Here is a 16,148-nt window from a genome sequence, read left to right on the forward strand (position 1 = left end):
AGATGATCCAGCACATGCCTGAGAAGATTGTTTCTCTTCATTAAGGGAGTCTCTAACTGTCTCCCATAGCAGCCCTTTTACATCTAGATACTTCTCTGCAGATTTGACAATTATTTTGATTCTCTCATTTCGGCTTTTTGTCTGAGCAGAACAGTTTATTATCTCTGCCGGGAACAGTACAAAATCATTCTTCTTCACAATCAGAGTTTCCTTTTTCAACTTATCACATCCTTGACACTTATTAATTTCTTTGCTCCTAACTTCAGATTGTCTAACCATTGTTACATTCCATGGAACCTTCTTTGCTACTTCTGCATAACTGGAGGGGGTATATATAACCTCACGTCATAACACATGAATCCAATGTACACTTTTTCCGGGAGTTTTTCCTGATCAAAATTGACCATAACCGAAAGACTATCTTGCATATTTCCGTTCCTGTTTATTTTTAGACGTCTGACTTCATTTACTCTTGCATTTGTTATCTTCAACCGATACGTTTACCGGAATCCCTGTAATTGTTACAGTTCCCGTCAGCTCTGGACTCAATCTCCCATCATCCTCCCTGGCCCACACCTGCACTCACTTCCTCATCACCCCTCCTGATCAGTAATCACCCACACCTGAAAGCCATTTACACTTCATCACAGCAGTATATAAGCACACCACTCACCTCAGTATGTGGTCCGTTCTTGTTTGCTTAAGGACTCTCTTTATACTTACCACTAGGACCCTTATTATACTCACTACTTCCACTCCAGCGTCTTCCCTGTATCCTCCTGTGACTTCATCTGTGTGTTTGTCTCCCGGTCACCGTCATCCCTCCATACCACTCTCCAGTGAGCACCTTCCACGATCATCATTCCTGCAAAGCACAAAGGACAGTATCAATATTCATCTTACCATTCACCCAAGTCTATATCTGCCATTCACTTACCTGCATCCTTGTTTATACCTGCTGTCGATCCAATAAATACCACCCTATTGTATTCCTGTTGTCTCCGACTTCTCTGTCCGTAACAGAAGAACGGACCAACACCGTAAGGACAGCAGCTTCATGGGTCTCTTCCTCCTCCCAATCTCTCCAGCTGGTCCCACTAATAACATCTCAGCGGTGGACTGTCTGTGGAGTCTCCAGCAGAATGGTCGTCCACTGGAGAGGTATGTGGAGGAGTTTTCCGAGCTCTCTTGTTTGGTGGGCTGGCCAGAAGCTCCTCTTAATGCATGTTTTCTGATGGGTCTGGACAAGGATATGATTCGCTATAGCGAACCTGCCTGTTATTTCTCTCTAGTTGAGTCTATTAATCTGATTCTCTATTTAAATGGTTCTAATTTTGAAGTAGAAGAAGTTAAAGAGAAAAAGTATTCTCCTTGTCCAGCCCCATCAGAAACACACGTGGCCTGGTCAGCTCACCTTACGCCAGTTCCCTCCACATACCCCTCCAGCGACTCTGTCCATTCCTGCCTGCCTGAATATCCCCGAAGTCACAAGATGGCCGCCGTCCCAGAGCTTCGACGTAAGATGGCCGCCGCCACGCAAGATTCTGGCTCCCACACTTGTGCCCCTTGGCATACTCGTAGAATACGAGGGGTTGACCTGGAAGCCAGAATCCACTCCAGACTCCGCTCCTGTGGCCGCGCCCGCTCCAGACTCCACTCCTGTGGCCGACTCCGCTCCTGTGGCCGAGCCCGCTCCAGACTCCGCTACATGAGGGCGATCCACTCCACGAGCCCGCTCCATTCCACGAGCCTGTTCCACTACAAGAGGGCGATCCACTTCATGAGCCCGCTCCGCTCCACTACATGAGGGCGATCCACTCCACGAGCCCGCTCCATTCCACAAGCCCGTTCCACTACAAGGGGGCGATCCTCTCCGCGAGCCCGCTCCGCTCCACTACAAGAGGGCGATCCGCTCCACGAGCCCGCTCCATTCCACTACAAGAGGGCGATTCACTCCACGAGCCCGCTCCATTCCACTACAAGAGGGCGCTCCACTCCACGAGCCCGCTCCGTTCCACGAGCCCGCTCCACTACAAGAGGGCGATCCACTCCACGAGCCCGCTCCGTTCCACTACAAGAGGGCGATCCACTCCACGAGCCAGCTCCATTCCACGAGCCCGTTCCACTCCACGAGCCCGCTCCGTTCCACGAGCCCGCTCCGTTCCACTACAAGAGGGCGATCCACTCCACGAGCCAGCTCCATTCCACGAGCCCGCTCCACTACAAGAGGGCGATCCACTCCACGAGCCCGCTCCGTTCCACTCTAAAAGGGGGCGATCCACTCCACGAGCCAGCTCCATTCCACGAGCCCGTTCCACTCCACGAGCCCGTTCCGTTCCACAAGCCCGTTCCACTCCACGAGCCCGCTCCGTTCTACTACAAGAGGGCGATCCACTCCACGAGCCTGCTCCGCTCCACTACAAGAGGGCGATCCGCTCCACGAGCCCGCTCCATTCCACTACAAGAGGGCGATCCACTCCACGAGCCCTCTCCACGAGCCCGCTCCGTTCCACTACAAGAGGGCGATCCACTCCACGAGCCCTCTCCACGAGCCCGCTCCGTTCCACTACAAGAGGGCGATCCACTCCACGAGCCCTCTCCACGAGCCCGCTCCGTTCCACTACAAGAGGGCGATCCACTTCACGAGCCAGCTCCATTCCACGAGCCAGCTCCACTCCACGAGCCTGCTCCACTACAAGAGGGTGATTCACTCCACGAGCCCGCTCCGTTCCACTACAAGAGGGCGATCCACTCCACGAGCCAGCTCCATTCCATGAGCCCGCTCCACTACAAGAGGGCGATCCACTCCACGAGCCCGCTCCATTCCACGAGCCCGCTCCGTTCCACGAGCCCGCTCCACTCCACGAGCCCGCTCTGTTCCACTACAAGAGGGCGATCCACTCCACGAGCCAGCTCCAGACTTCGCTACAAGAGGGCGATCCGCTACAAGAGGGCGATGCACTCCACGAGCCCTCTCCAGACTCCACGAGCCCGTTCCACTCCACAAGCCCGCTCCATTCCACGAGCCCGCTCCGCTACAAGAGGGCGATCCACTCCACGAGCCCGCTCCACGAGCCCGCTCCATTTCACGAGCCCGTTCCACTACAAGAGGGCCATCCACTCCACGAGCCCGTTCCACTCCACGAGCCCGCTCCATTCCACGAGCCCACTCCACTACAAGAGGGCCATCCACTCCACGAGCCAGCTCCATTCCACGAGCCCGCTCCACTCAAGCCCGTTCCACTACAAGAGGGCGATCCACTCCGCGAGCCCGCTCCGCTCCACAAGAGGGCGATCCACTCCGCGAGCCCGCTCCGCTCCACTACAAGAGGGCGATCCACTCCGCGAGCCCGCTCCGCTCCACTACAAGAGGGCGATCCACTCCATCCACTACATGAGCCCTCTCCGGACTCCACTACAAGAGGGCGATCCACTCCATGAGCCCGCTCCACTACAAGAGGGTGATCCACTCCACGAGCCCGCTCCATTTCACGAGCCCGTTCCACTACAAGAGGGCCATCCACTCCACGAGACCGCTCCATTCCACGAGCCTGTTCCACTACAAGAGGGCGATCCACTCCACGAGCCCGCTCCATTTCACGAGCCCGTTCCACTACAAGAGGGCCATCCACTCCACGAGCCCGCTCCATTCCACTACAAGAGGGCGATCCACTCCACGAGCCCGCTCCATTCCACTACAAGAGGGTGATCCACTCTACGAGCCCGCACCACTACAAGAGCGTGATCCACTCCACGAGCCCGTTCCACTACGAGAGGGCGATCCACTCCACGAGCCCGCTCCATTTCACGAGCCTGTTCCACTACAAGAGGGCCATCCACTCCACAAGACCGCTCCATTCCACTAGCCCGTTCCACTACAAGAGGGCGATCCACTCCACGAGCCCGATCCACTCCACGAGCCCGCTCCGCTACAAGAGGGCGATCCACTCCACGAGCCAGCTCCATTCCACGAGCCCGTTCCACTCCACGAGCCAGCTCCAGACTCCGCTACAAGAGGGCGATCCGCTACAAGAGGGCGATGCACTCCACGAGCCAGCTCCAGACTCCGCTACAAGAGGGCGATCCACTCCACGAGCCCGCTTCACTACAAGAGGGCGATCCACTCCACGAGCCCGCTCCGTTCCACTACAAGAGGGCGATCCACTCCACGAGCCCACTCCGTTCCACTACAAGAGGGCGATCCACTCCACGAGCCCGCTCCACTCCACGAGCCCGTTCCATTCCACGAGCCCGTTCCACTACAAGAGGGCCATCCACTCCACGAGCCAGCTCCATTCCACAAGCCCGTTCCACTCTACGAGCCCGCTCCACTCCACGAGCCCGCTCCACTCAAGCCCGTTCCACTACAAGAGGGCGATCCACTCCGCGAGCCCGCTCCGCTCCACTACAAGAGGGCGATCCACTCCACAAACCCGCTCCGCTCCACTACAAGAGGGCGATCCACTCCATCCACTACACGAGCCCTCTCCGGACTCCACTACAAGAGGGCGATCCACTCCATGAGCCCACTCCACTACAAGAGGGTGATCCACTCCATGAGCCCGCTCCACTACAAGAGGGCGATCCACTCCACGAGCCCGTTCCACTCCACGAGGGCCATCCACTCCACGAGACCGCTCCATTCCACGAGCCTGTTCCACTACAAGAGGGCGATCCACTCCACGAGCCCGCTCCATTTCACGAGCCCGTTCCACTACAAGAGGGCCATCCACTCCACGAGCCTGCTCCATTCCACTACAAGAGGGTGATCCACTCCACGAGCCCGTTCCACTACGAGAGGGCGATCCACTCCACGAGCCCGCTCCATTTCACGAGCCTGTTCCACTACAAGAGGGCCATCCACTCCACGAGACTGCTCCATTCCACGAGCCCGTTCCACTACAAGAGGGCGATCCACTCCACGAGCCTGCTCCATTCCACTAATGATTTATTTTGGGGTGAAACTAACCCTTTAAGATACACGGCATATAAAAATTCTGTGTTGTTATATTTCGTATACCTCAACTGAATTGAGCTAATTTGTTTTATTTTCTTATTTTATTACTGACTGTTTACTTGTCTTTTTTGTAAATTCAGTTTGAAATCAAGCTTTCTTGTGCAGTTACCCTATTGTAAAGACACAAATACACAGAGTGAGCAAATGTTTAAGTGAGATTATTGTAATGGCAATTGATCAATGTTTAAATATGTGAACAAAAGCCTAAATTAAAATCTTTCATCATATAAAGCAGACGCGTCTCTTCAGAAGGCTTGAATTAAACCGCTCCTTTCAAATTGATTACTGTCACGAGAAATTCCAGTATCGTGACCACTAATTCATGCACTTCATGAATAAGGTGAAAGTGTTTTGTTGAAAGTAGCTTTTTTGTACTTAAATCTATGATTTGATTGAATATTGTTTGGTAATTCATTAAATATCACCGGCTAAAAAGTAATTAGTAATTTGAGTAGTTTTTGAGAAGAGTAATTTGTACTTTTACTCGAGTACTTTTTTGACACCAATACTTTTACTTGTAATTGAGTATTATTTCAACAATGTAACAGTACTTGTACTTGAACAAATTTTCAGTACTCTTTCCACCACTGCATGTCAATAAAGCTGTTAACGCCAAATTAAAATGTCGTTGGACAAACTAGATTTAGGCTAAGCCCCGATTTACTGCGTGGGCCTTAAGTACCACTTTATTGTGTAAGTAATTTGAAAAAACTGTAAGACAATGATCTGCCGCGACCTACTGGTGGTTTTAGTTTCACGTTATACCCCCGGTTTCATAGATAAGGCTTAAGTCCAGTAGCCAAGAGAGCTCAACGCGCTGCAAATTGAGAAAACACATGCAAATAGATAAAACACCAGCAAATAAAGAAAACATCATCAGTTTGACAACACATGTGCTGCAAATACGCACAACACAAGCAAATACAGAAACACGCTGCAAAAGTTCACAACACAAGCAAATACAGAAACGCTCTGCAAAAGTTCACAACACATGCAAATACAGAAACGTGCTGCAAATACTCACAACACATGCAAATACAGAAGCACGATGCAAAAGTTCACAACACAAGCAAATACAGAAATGCACTGCAAAAGTTCACAACACATGCAAATACAGAAACACGCTGCAAATAGCACATACCAGGCCCGGTGATTGCAAGCCCCCCTCTGCGATGATCTGAATGATGATGATGATGATTAGGCTACTTTTAAAATTAAATTAATATTTTAATTTGCCCCACAATAATTTATAGCATAACGCATTACCGACGCGCTGTAATAAGATTAGCTAACTCCTCCTAAAAAAAAACAACAAAAAAAACTTGTTTAACACCTACATCTCTTCATTTTTTTCACTACATATGGGCCAAAAAAGAAATATTAAGAAAATAAATTAAGGTTAAATAGTGTTATCATAACATGTTGACTCGCTGAGTTTTTAGTTTCACTTTCTGCAATGAATAATTGACTGGGATTTAAGACATAAAATCAAGTAAATTATTAAAAAATATATTATTTATTATGAATAATTTATTAATAATATTTTTTTATGCAAATTTATCCCAAATCGTTTGTCCTGGCTCCGGGACTGGCACAGACCACAACGAAAATGTTTTAAAGGGACACCAACAAGTGACGAACCTGGCTGGGACCGCTTCTTGTTCAATGTTTACTCTTCAGTGGTGTGCACCTGAAAGGTGAGTTTTTTGTTTATCTTAACATCCTGATCGTATGTGCATTGTGAGCAGGCCTATTTGCAGCACGTTTTTGTATTTGCATGTGTTGTGAACTTTTGCAGCGCGTTTCTGTATTTGCTTGTGTTGTGAACTTTGCAGCACATGTGTTGTCAAACTGATGAAGATGTTTTCTTTATTTGCTGGTGTTTTTTCTATTTGCATGTGTTTTCCCCATTTGCAGCGCGTTGAGCTCTCTTGGCCACCGTACTTAAGTTAGTCCCAGACTAAAATGCATGTTTGAGCTTTTTTAACTGAAAGTAACTTGCACTGACATATATTAAAATATGTCAGAGCCATTGTTTTGTCGCAAGATGCACACCAGTAAGTTTTTTTCTAGGTTACTTTTATACAAGCTACTTAAATACCCTAACTCAACTAAGGCCTAATCCTGTCTTAGCCTAAGCCTTGTCTTTGAAACCGGGCCTAAATGTATCATTTTATTATAGCCGATGGGGCTGAGAGAGGCAAAGATGGAATGCGGTTTTTGATTTCGGTCGTGATTGAAACGAGTTCTGGTTAAAGAGATAGAAGGCGTTAAAGGCACAATATGTAAAATTTTTATATTAAAATATCCAAAAACCACTTGCACAGTTTTATATATTTCGCTCAGCTGTGTACTTTCATTATCCTAAATGTTTACAAGAATTTGTAAATTCAGAGAAATTCACAATTTTAAATAGTGCTCGTCCCTCCTCTTGTCATTTGGCGCCTGTCAATGACGTAATATCTGCGTTATCCCTGGATTCCTTGTACTGCACAGTAACCAGGGAAATAGACGTGGACGGCTGCGTAACGTCTAGCGGTACGCTGTTGTTTCGTTCAAACATTATGGACCATGGCAAGCTAACTTTGGGACAAAGAAATAAAACAAGGAACAACATCGGCGTGGCGTTTCCGAGATGGTGAGAGCTTTGCAACAACTTTGACTTGACAGAACTCGACGCCGCTCTTGCACATTGTTAAACAAGGTAAGCAAATGTAGGCTACGTAAGACTAATATAACTAACCACAATGAAATGTTAGAATATCATCAGCATGATATTCTAATGTTGATCTAGCTTATTGTTAGTCTCATAAAGCCAACAAACTAATACATAGAATAACATTACAACTTTCAATGCAGTTTAGTATGATAGTGTAAGACCAAGTGAAACAGTGCTGCGTTACCTCACAATTTTAATTTGTCAAATAAACTGACCTGTATTAGTAGTATTTTGGTAGAATTAAATGTCCTCATTCCTTTATATCCCCTGAGACTTGCATGCGGCACTGTTCTATGAGCACGACAAGTTCAGTGAGCCCATGCTCATTCACTGCGTCATCAATCTACGCCTTTGTTATTGTTTTGAAGAGTTTAGGGACCCCTATAGCGGAGAAAAAACATACTGTGCCGTTAATAAATAGACTATTAAGAGTTGAGTTTAATATAACAGACAATCTTTTTTTTTTTTCCCCTCATTGGGGGGCCTCCAACTGTTTCTTTGAAACGGGCCTTCGAATCGCAAAGGCCAGCTCTGCTTTTGACTCAAACCCTTGTGACAAATTCCCAAGGTTCACCTAAACCTACAAGCCTATTTTAACACTTTATAATTTTATTTCTTAAAAATAAGTCCCATCCACACAAAGTACTAAAACGTATCAAGCATAATTCAGGACTTATGAACTAGATTACTAAAAAGAAACATTCTTATACTCCAAGTTCATGTCAATCAAATTATATTTCAAATTCAGTCTCATCTGTACAACTAAAATAGGTAATGTATCTTCAACATACAACCATAAAGAAAACCAGAATTTTAAACCAACTCTCAACCATAGAAGTACAATTAAAATCATAATTAAAGTAAAAATACATTATGACAAAACAATGGTATTTATTCAAATGATATACATGGATCATCATGCTACAGGACTTTGTCACATTATCAATCAAGACCCAAAGCATGACACATAATTATTGTCAAACATATTGTCATAAATGAACATGCACACAAATATAGTGCTGGTCTGCAACAGGATGTGTACTAGTAGATATCTAGAGAACAATTAAATGTAATTCTTCATCTTTGTGTGGCCTTTACATGACAAGGTCTCAAAGCAGATCCAAATTTCACATTAAAATGTACAAAGCTGCATTTAGAGACTGACTACGTACAGAGTAAAACACTACACTAAAATGGATTAATTTTAATTCTGCAAGCAAATATGTAAGTGAACACTGATCTAACCATATCTATATTAACAACCTGCAGCCATGTGCCTAACAACTCTGCTCCTACTAGTCTCAATCCATTTATCCAGAAACTTCCCAGACCTTACAGAGCGGGGAGTGAATATAATGGTTTAAAAAAAGAAAAAACACATAAAACCAAATTTTTAAAATGCTCCTGAACCACCTTCCAAATATAAACAAACCATGAAGAGTAATGCGCTGTTAAATGCAAAAGTTTTAATATGAAACCAAATAACTTGCAATTTAAAAAAAAACAAAAACAAAAAAAAAAAAAACACCACATTACAGTGGTGGAAAAACAAAAAAACTTGACATAAATGACAATACTTGCTGTTTGAATTTTTAACTTCCAAACAGGAAAACTAAAACACTTAAAGGCGTATGCTTTACACTCCAAGTTCTTTGGTCCTTCCAATGTTCTTTTACCTTACAGATGGGTGAGCTGAAACACTGAAGAGGTGGCCTAGTTACTATTTACAAAGATCTAGACGAGGTGAGGATGTATAGTTCGTAGTGACGAGGAGAGGGGAGAAAAAAAAAAAAAAAAAGCTAAAAGCTTTCACATTATAATAAAGAAAATGGGACCAACAAGTCCATTGTGATTCAGCGAAAGGGGGTTAGAAGAGCAACAATGCCATGACATCTTTAAGGCATCCCAAAAGTGTGCACAAACAAACAAACAAAAAAAAAAAAAAAAAAGGGATCCTCAGAAATATCTGTCCAGGGTTTCACAAATGCCAGTCATCAGGGACAAATCACTTTTGCAAATTTCTAGCTTTTGCGTAACCCCATAGTAAAACACTAGCACAAATATATTACACCCCAAACATGGATGTATGAGTATGCTTATGTAGAGAGTCAACAATAACTGAAACCTTTAGAAGAAACCTCAATTAACTTTCAGATTCTCATGACAAAAATAAAGTCCCTTTACTTGTGAGACTTGCTGGATTTGAATGACACTTGTAGAACTTTGTCTCCCAAGCGGTATCCATTCAGGCTGGCAATAGCCATTGCTGCCTCCTCATAATTTGTCATGGTAACAAACCCAAACCCTTTGCATTTGTTGGTGTTAAAGTCACGGATGACCTTGACATTGGTGACGGCGCCGAATGGACCAAACATTTGCCACAGGATGCCTTCGTCTGCATCTTGACCCAAATTATAGATGAAGATACACCATCCAGAGGAAGAACTTCCTGCCACATTCATACCAGAGACACCGCTCATATGGTCAACACTCATGGGTGAAAACCTGTGAAAGCAGGAGATTAATCAGGAGAGCAACTCTAGGACAGATAAAGGCTTTTCTCACAAACAGCCAAGTATCAAGAACATCCAATGCAAAAATTACAACATACAGAATGAAGGACAATATTTTAATATTTCCTAAATCCCGTTTCCTCACCTGAAGCGCTGTGCCTGGTGGTGAACAGGCCCTCCAAACCGACGGGACTGAGTGTTGTAGAGCTGAGAGAGCAGCTGGGAATTCTTGGTCTGGTTTGGATTGGCAGCAAACTTCACTGTGATTGGTTCAGAGGCACCAACAGGTTTGGATCCATTAAGATCTTTGATGGCTTCCTCCGCTTCAGACCTCTTATCAAAACGAATGAATGCAACTCCACGTGACAGACCTGACACAGGTAAGAAACCCCAAAAAAAGTTGAGAGCCAGACTACATTCAAAATAATAAGTTGCAAAAGGCAGTTTAAAAACCATTACCCGAGGCCTGATCGACCAGTACACGTGAGTTTATTATACGACCATACTGGGTAAACATGTCCTCTACATCCTTCTGTGTCATGGTCTTGGGTAAACCGCTGATGTAAAGGTTGGCATCTTTGATGCTGTCAGAGCTTGGCCGGGCATATGAGACCTGATTTAAATAGAGAAAAATCACATCAAAGACCCCTTCATGGATGAATTATAAAAATTTATATATAAATAAGCCATCATATTTGCCCCCATTACTGATGGAACAATGTAGTTCCTTCGTGCAGCCAAAGTGGAACCACAAATTTTTACAAATGAAAACAACAACAAAAAAAAATATATATATAAAATTCTGTAGTTCATAGGTTTAAAACATTTTTGTAGTCTATGCCTACAACACAAAAGACAAAACAAAAAAGACAGCTTTCAATTTGAATTAAACTACAATGCTCAAAGCAAAATAAAAAAAAACTCTGGGACTTCAATGCAGGGCTTCTGTTCGGCACAATCTCATACTCAAGAAAATGACTACTAACATTTACCCCTCCATTTCTACACCACATCCTCACAAGAAAAATGAAAATAGCAGATTGATCTTAATTGAACTTTAAAATGAAAAAGGTCACTGACTTCAGTATAATTCTGTACCGAAATTAAACCATGCTTAGACAGCCAATCATACAGATTACAAAGGGCCAAAGTCTAGAGACTTCAAATGTCAAGAAAAAGAAACTGAAAGCAAACAAATGAAAAAAAAAAAAAAAAAAAAAAAAAACGAATAGTAGAAACTCATGTGGGAAAAAAAAAAATAATATCATTCCTCACAGAAAGCAGGTAGGACTGGAACGTTGTCCTTTACTGCTTTGAGTCTAGATTAACATGGCATCTAAAATTTAACACATGATACAAAAACACCTCTTAGCACGTTACCTTGATAGTTTTAGACTGTAGTCTCAGGCCATTGAGTGTATTGATTGCCCTTTCTGCATCACTAGGGTTAACATAGTTAACAAATCCGTACCCTAAACTGTGGCCTAGAGAAAACAAAAGGGGAAAAAAAACAAAAATAAAAATAACAAATGTTCGTCCACATCCTGCAGACTACTCTTTCTGGACAAAAGAAACATAATACAAGCTAATCTTGTGAATAACAATTGTGGGGGAAAAAAAACAAAAAACAAAAAAAACAAACACAGTTACACGTTCATCAAATATCATTAAGTTTGACATCAGACAAAGAAACAGTTAGGATACAGAAATAAAAGCCAAACATCAAAAACAATCTTTATAGAATAGTTTCTAAGAATAAAAAAATACCTTCCTTCACCTCCTTAAAACAAAAATAAAAATAAAAAACAAATATATATTAAAAAACAAAAAAAAACAAAAAAAAAAACCAACATTAGTAGGCATTTAAGTAAATAAAATACAGAATGTACATTCAAAACGTCAACTATACATCACATTTCTAAAAAATACGAAAATCCACAGATGGTGAGATGCTGTGGGCAGGAAAAAAAAAAAAAAAAAAAAAGCTAATGGCAAAGATGCATGAAGATGGCACCAGACTGACATCATTTGGCTACTCCAGGATCTCCACACTTCAACTGGAAATTGATAATTGTCCTCAAACAATAGGAAAACAAAAATGACAAACAAAAAACAAACAATAAGCAAAAAAAAAAACATTTACACTGTGCACGTAAAACAGGATGCCCACACCATTAAAATACTGAGAAGTTTTCAAAATGTCAAATGAGTTGAGATTTTTGCAATCTCCAAACTTTAAAAAAAAAAAAAAAAAAAAAAAATTTGGGAAAACCCTTTACAGAAAAACAAGTGTGCAAGTCTAATCAAAAGCTCAATAAAATTTAATCAGGCCAGTACCATCTTTATTCCATTTCAAATAAAAGAAAAAATAAAATAAAATAAGTGAGCAAAATGTATATTACAGCATAAAACATACCACAGTGGACAGTGAAATTCTGCCACAAACCCTGACCCAAGCTTCAATAAATTGCTCAAAAGTTAAACAAGGATGTTTTAATATCAAAAGAAAAAAAAAGAATAATTCTTAAATGAAAAACATCCCCTATATAACTACAAAAAAAAAAAAAAAAAAAATAAGTGACTGGGAAAGAAAAACAGTGCTAGTAATAAACAACTACGTATGAAAAAATAACTAAAATAAAACCTGCCTTTGTCTTCATATATAGTTATTACAGAAAAGAATTCCACAAACTTATTGTGTTGAGCTCGGTGAGACGTACCTGCCATCTTGTCTCTTATGAGTTTGGCCGACTCCACTTCACCAATGCTGCTGAAGAGACTCCGGAGCTCCTCCTGACTCATGTTCTGGGGCAGGTAGTTGACAATCAGGTTGGTTTTTGCATCACTAGGCTCATCGCCCATGTGGTCCTCATAACCGTTCGGCATATCGTATACTTCCTGCTTCACAGAACAGCATGTATTGTTTCCAAATTAAATTTACACTGGCACACTTAAACTGAAACAAAAATGAAGTGCAAGTAAAATGATCAATGATATCCAGCATTAGTCTACAGACAAAAATAATGGCCAATTTTACCTTTACTGAGCTGGCACCCTTGTGTGAGTCTCTGTCATTACCCTGGTTCTGAACCTCACAAACCTGCAGCAACAAGATACAAATATGGACCTAATAACACTATGCAATATAATGCTATTTGGACTTTTGGTTAGATGCTGCTAAGCGCAATTCCTGGGATTTATACTTGTACACAAAATATCAATAAAGTTTAATCTTATAACAGGACCTAAGAAAGTTATTGATGCACCAAAATGATTGTACCTAAAGGTTTTCATACAACCAAAAAATTTAAAATAACGTTTCGGTAATTGGTATGCTGTTCAGGGGATTGTGTTAGCAAATGATAAATTAAACCAGTCAAGTTCTTGAGCAACAAGCTGCCTCTTGATATTTCTGCCAAACAAATGTTACATATTGCTACTCTGGCATCATTTTGGGTCATGATGAAGTGCATTCATAGTTATACAGCTTACATGTTTACCTGTGGTAGCTTATCCACGTTGCGTAATCACACTGTTAAAACGCATCAGAGATGCTCCAATTAAACATCACAGTTTCGGTCACGTTGTCGGCCCTCCAAACCACCAATTAATTTTTTTAGGCCGAATATTTTCGGTTGCCGAAATTTCACTGTATATAAATACTAGATTCATCACTAAAATTCTTCCCAATTATCGATCAAATAAATAATAAACAACCACTGCTCAATGGGCAACATAAATAGTCTTAATATATCGATAGTAGCAACATATTGATTTTGAAATGTTATACGGTAACTCGCATTTAATTGAAGAAAATATAAGAGTAGATCATAAATAAATACTCACTTTTAAATACCTTATGTGTCCTCTTCTGACGGCCATGTAGACACTTTACAGCTTCAAGATTTTATTCTGAAAGAGAAATTGTAAGACGCCGCTTTATTAGAGCGCCAGGACAAACATTGCTTTATTACAAACCGCACATCAATCTATTCAGAGCATTTCAAATTTTCCACCATGTTTCCACTGGCTTACGGACGAAAATCACTCAAGTCCACTATCTACACTGAAATAAACGTTTATTCGTATACTTCGTTCCCCGACAAACAAAACAATTAAGAAGAGCTAATTTTCCATGTATGCTAGGCTAAGCTGCAAACTAAACTAAGCTAAGCTGCATGGACAGCACCGATCGTTACAAATAAATACCTAAATAACAACGTTCCAATAGTGTCATTATCCAGACATATATTTGTTATTTTATTACCTAAATTCGTTTTGCCAGTTATAATGGTACTTTTATCGCTTCAGGCCGCTCTTTTGAGGCCTGCTATCATCAATGCTACCATCAAAGCTACCAGCGAACGCTCATGTGCGTTTGTGAGAGCGTGCTGTCCGCATATTCAAAGAAAATAATTCACACAATTTATAACAAGAATGGCATCATTTTCAGCACAAAAACATTACCTTGGTTTCCTTCGTCCTCGACCGTCGTCAAAAAACGAGTAAAAAAAAAAACGTTCAGATAACAAAGCGAAGATCTGCTCTACTTCGCACACGCCGATCAAGACTGGGTTGCGCTCGGATGTGTCGCATTCAAGCGGAAGTGAAGCCACGCCTCCTCCTGCCTGGAGGAGACAAGTCCAACGTCTCATTCTCATTGTGCATACTATCCATCCTAAATAGTATGTGACATTAGTAATATTCACTACTTAGGGCAGATAGGGTGGATAGTATGCACATGGTATGCACATTGGGATGCAGGGGGAATTTTGGGGCATTTTCAAACCGGGATAGGTGTCTTTTAGGTGTCTTTTAATTATACAACCAAAAAAGTACAGAAGCCTAAGAGGCCATTCATTATTTTATTTTTTTCTTTCTTGTTTTCTCGTGATCGCAGCTACTTTTTAATTTATTGATCACGAGAAAACAACTTATGTCGAGATAATGAGAAATAAAAAAATAATGCTGCATGCTTGACTTCCGTAAATCGTTTTGGGTTTTTTTCCCCCCGAGAACCTGCATAGACGTATGGAAACATTTTACTCATATATATTCACATTTTGAAGAGCATCATTTTTTATTTAAGACTTGTAGCTTATAGCTCGAGAAGGCGAAATGTGGTTTATGAAAGATTTCTATATTAAAGATTTTTTGCATACATGGATGATCAATCTTTTGACCATTTTGTGTGTGTGTGTGTGTGTGTGTGTGTAATTTTGTGTCATTTTGTCACAATATAGCAACTGTAGACTATTTTTTTATTACTAAAATAAACCAAATTTTACAAAAAAAATGGATAGAAGTATGGCCATTATTAGACACTGTAGGAAGTTCATTCCTTGTTGGACAACAAAACAACTGGTTCAGTCGTTAGTGCTTTCTCATTTGGATTATGCCTCAGTTGTTTGGTCAAATACAAGTGAAAACAATTTACACAGACTTCAGGTTGCTCAAAATAAAGCAGCCCGAATTGTTTTGGGCTTTCCATATAGAACCAGTGTGACTGCTATGCATGATAGTTTGGCTTGGTTAACTGTAAAAATTAGACTTAAGTATTTCTTAGTAACATTTATGAGAAATATTATTGTATCAAAAACTCCAGAAATAATTTATAGTGGGTTGTCCTTTTTTTCAGATACACATAATTATTGCACTAGACAAACAGGTGAGATGCGATGTGTGCTGCCTTTATGCAGAACTCACCAAATACAGCGGTCAGTGTTTTATCGTGCTATGGTGGCATGGAACTCATTACCAGGATTTTTGTTGCTGGAAAATAATAAAAAATGCTTTCAAAAGAAGTTAAAACTTTTCTTGTTAACACAGTGATTACTGATAATTGTGTATTTTGATTTTAGGAATATTGATGTTGAACCTAATGATTTAGTTTTGTTTG

At 42.0% G+C, this 16,148-nt stretch overlaps 1 protein-coding gene across 3 annotated transcripts; it reads right to left on the bottom strand.

The window, feature by feature from the left end:
- Positions 1-8,452: 8,452 nt before the first annotated feature.
- Positions 8,453-14,884, bottom strand: elavl1b (ELAV like RNA binding protein 1b). 3 transcript variants are annotated; one of them, XM_051912981.1, is made up of 8 exons: positions 14,717-14,884; positions 14,096-14,161; positions 13,287-13,349; positions 12,970-13,147; positions 11,630-11,733; positions 10,709-10,862; positions 10,395-10,620; positions 8,453-10,241 (listed from the first exon to the last, which is right to left on the bottom strand). In XM_051912981.1, the coding sequence occupies exons 2-8, from the start codon at positions 14,129-14,131 to the stop codon at positions 9,917-9,919; spliced, it is 1,086 nt and encodes a 361-aa protein (XP_051768941.1). In that variant the 5' UTR covers positions 14,132-14,161; positions 14,717-14,884; the 3' UTR covers positions 8,453-9,916. The 3 variants fall into 3 exon arrangements, with proteins under 3 accessions (XP_051768941.1, XP_051768940.1, XP_051768942.1); XM_051912980.1 differs by having other exon boundaries at positions 12,970-13,150; XM_051912982.1 differs by lacking the exons at positions 11,630-11,733; positions 13,287-13,349; positions 14,096-14,161; positions 14,717-14,884 and having other exon boundaries at positions 12,970-13,150.
- Positions 14,885-16,148: the final 1,264 nt, after the last annotated feature.

Source organism: Ctenopharyngodon idella, chromosome 11, assembly GCF_019924925.1.
Source record: "Ctenopharyngodon idella isolate HZGC_01 chromosome 11, HZGC01, whole genome shotgun sequence".
In the NCBI taxonomy this organism is placed as follows: Eukaryota; Metazoa; Chordata; class Actinopteri; order Cypriniformes; family Xenocyprididae; genus Ctenopharyngodon; species Ctenopharyngodon idella.

What these genes read in the sequence shown, in the direction of transcription:
- elavl1b (XM_051912980.1), bottom strand. Translation starts at nt 14,131, where the DNA reads ATGGCCGTCAGAAGAGGACACATAAGGTATTTAAAA. An exon ending in CATAAGAGACAAGATGGCAG is followed by an intron (nt 11,734 to 12,969) that starts GTACGTCTCACC and finishes TGTTTTCTCTAG; the next exon opens with GCCACAGTTTAGGGTACGGA. An exon ending in CACCAGGCACAGCGCTTCAG is followed by an intron (nt 10,242 to 10,394) that starts GTGAGGAAACGG and finishes CTGCTTTCACAG; the next exon opens with GTTTTCACCCATGAGTGTTG.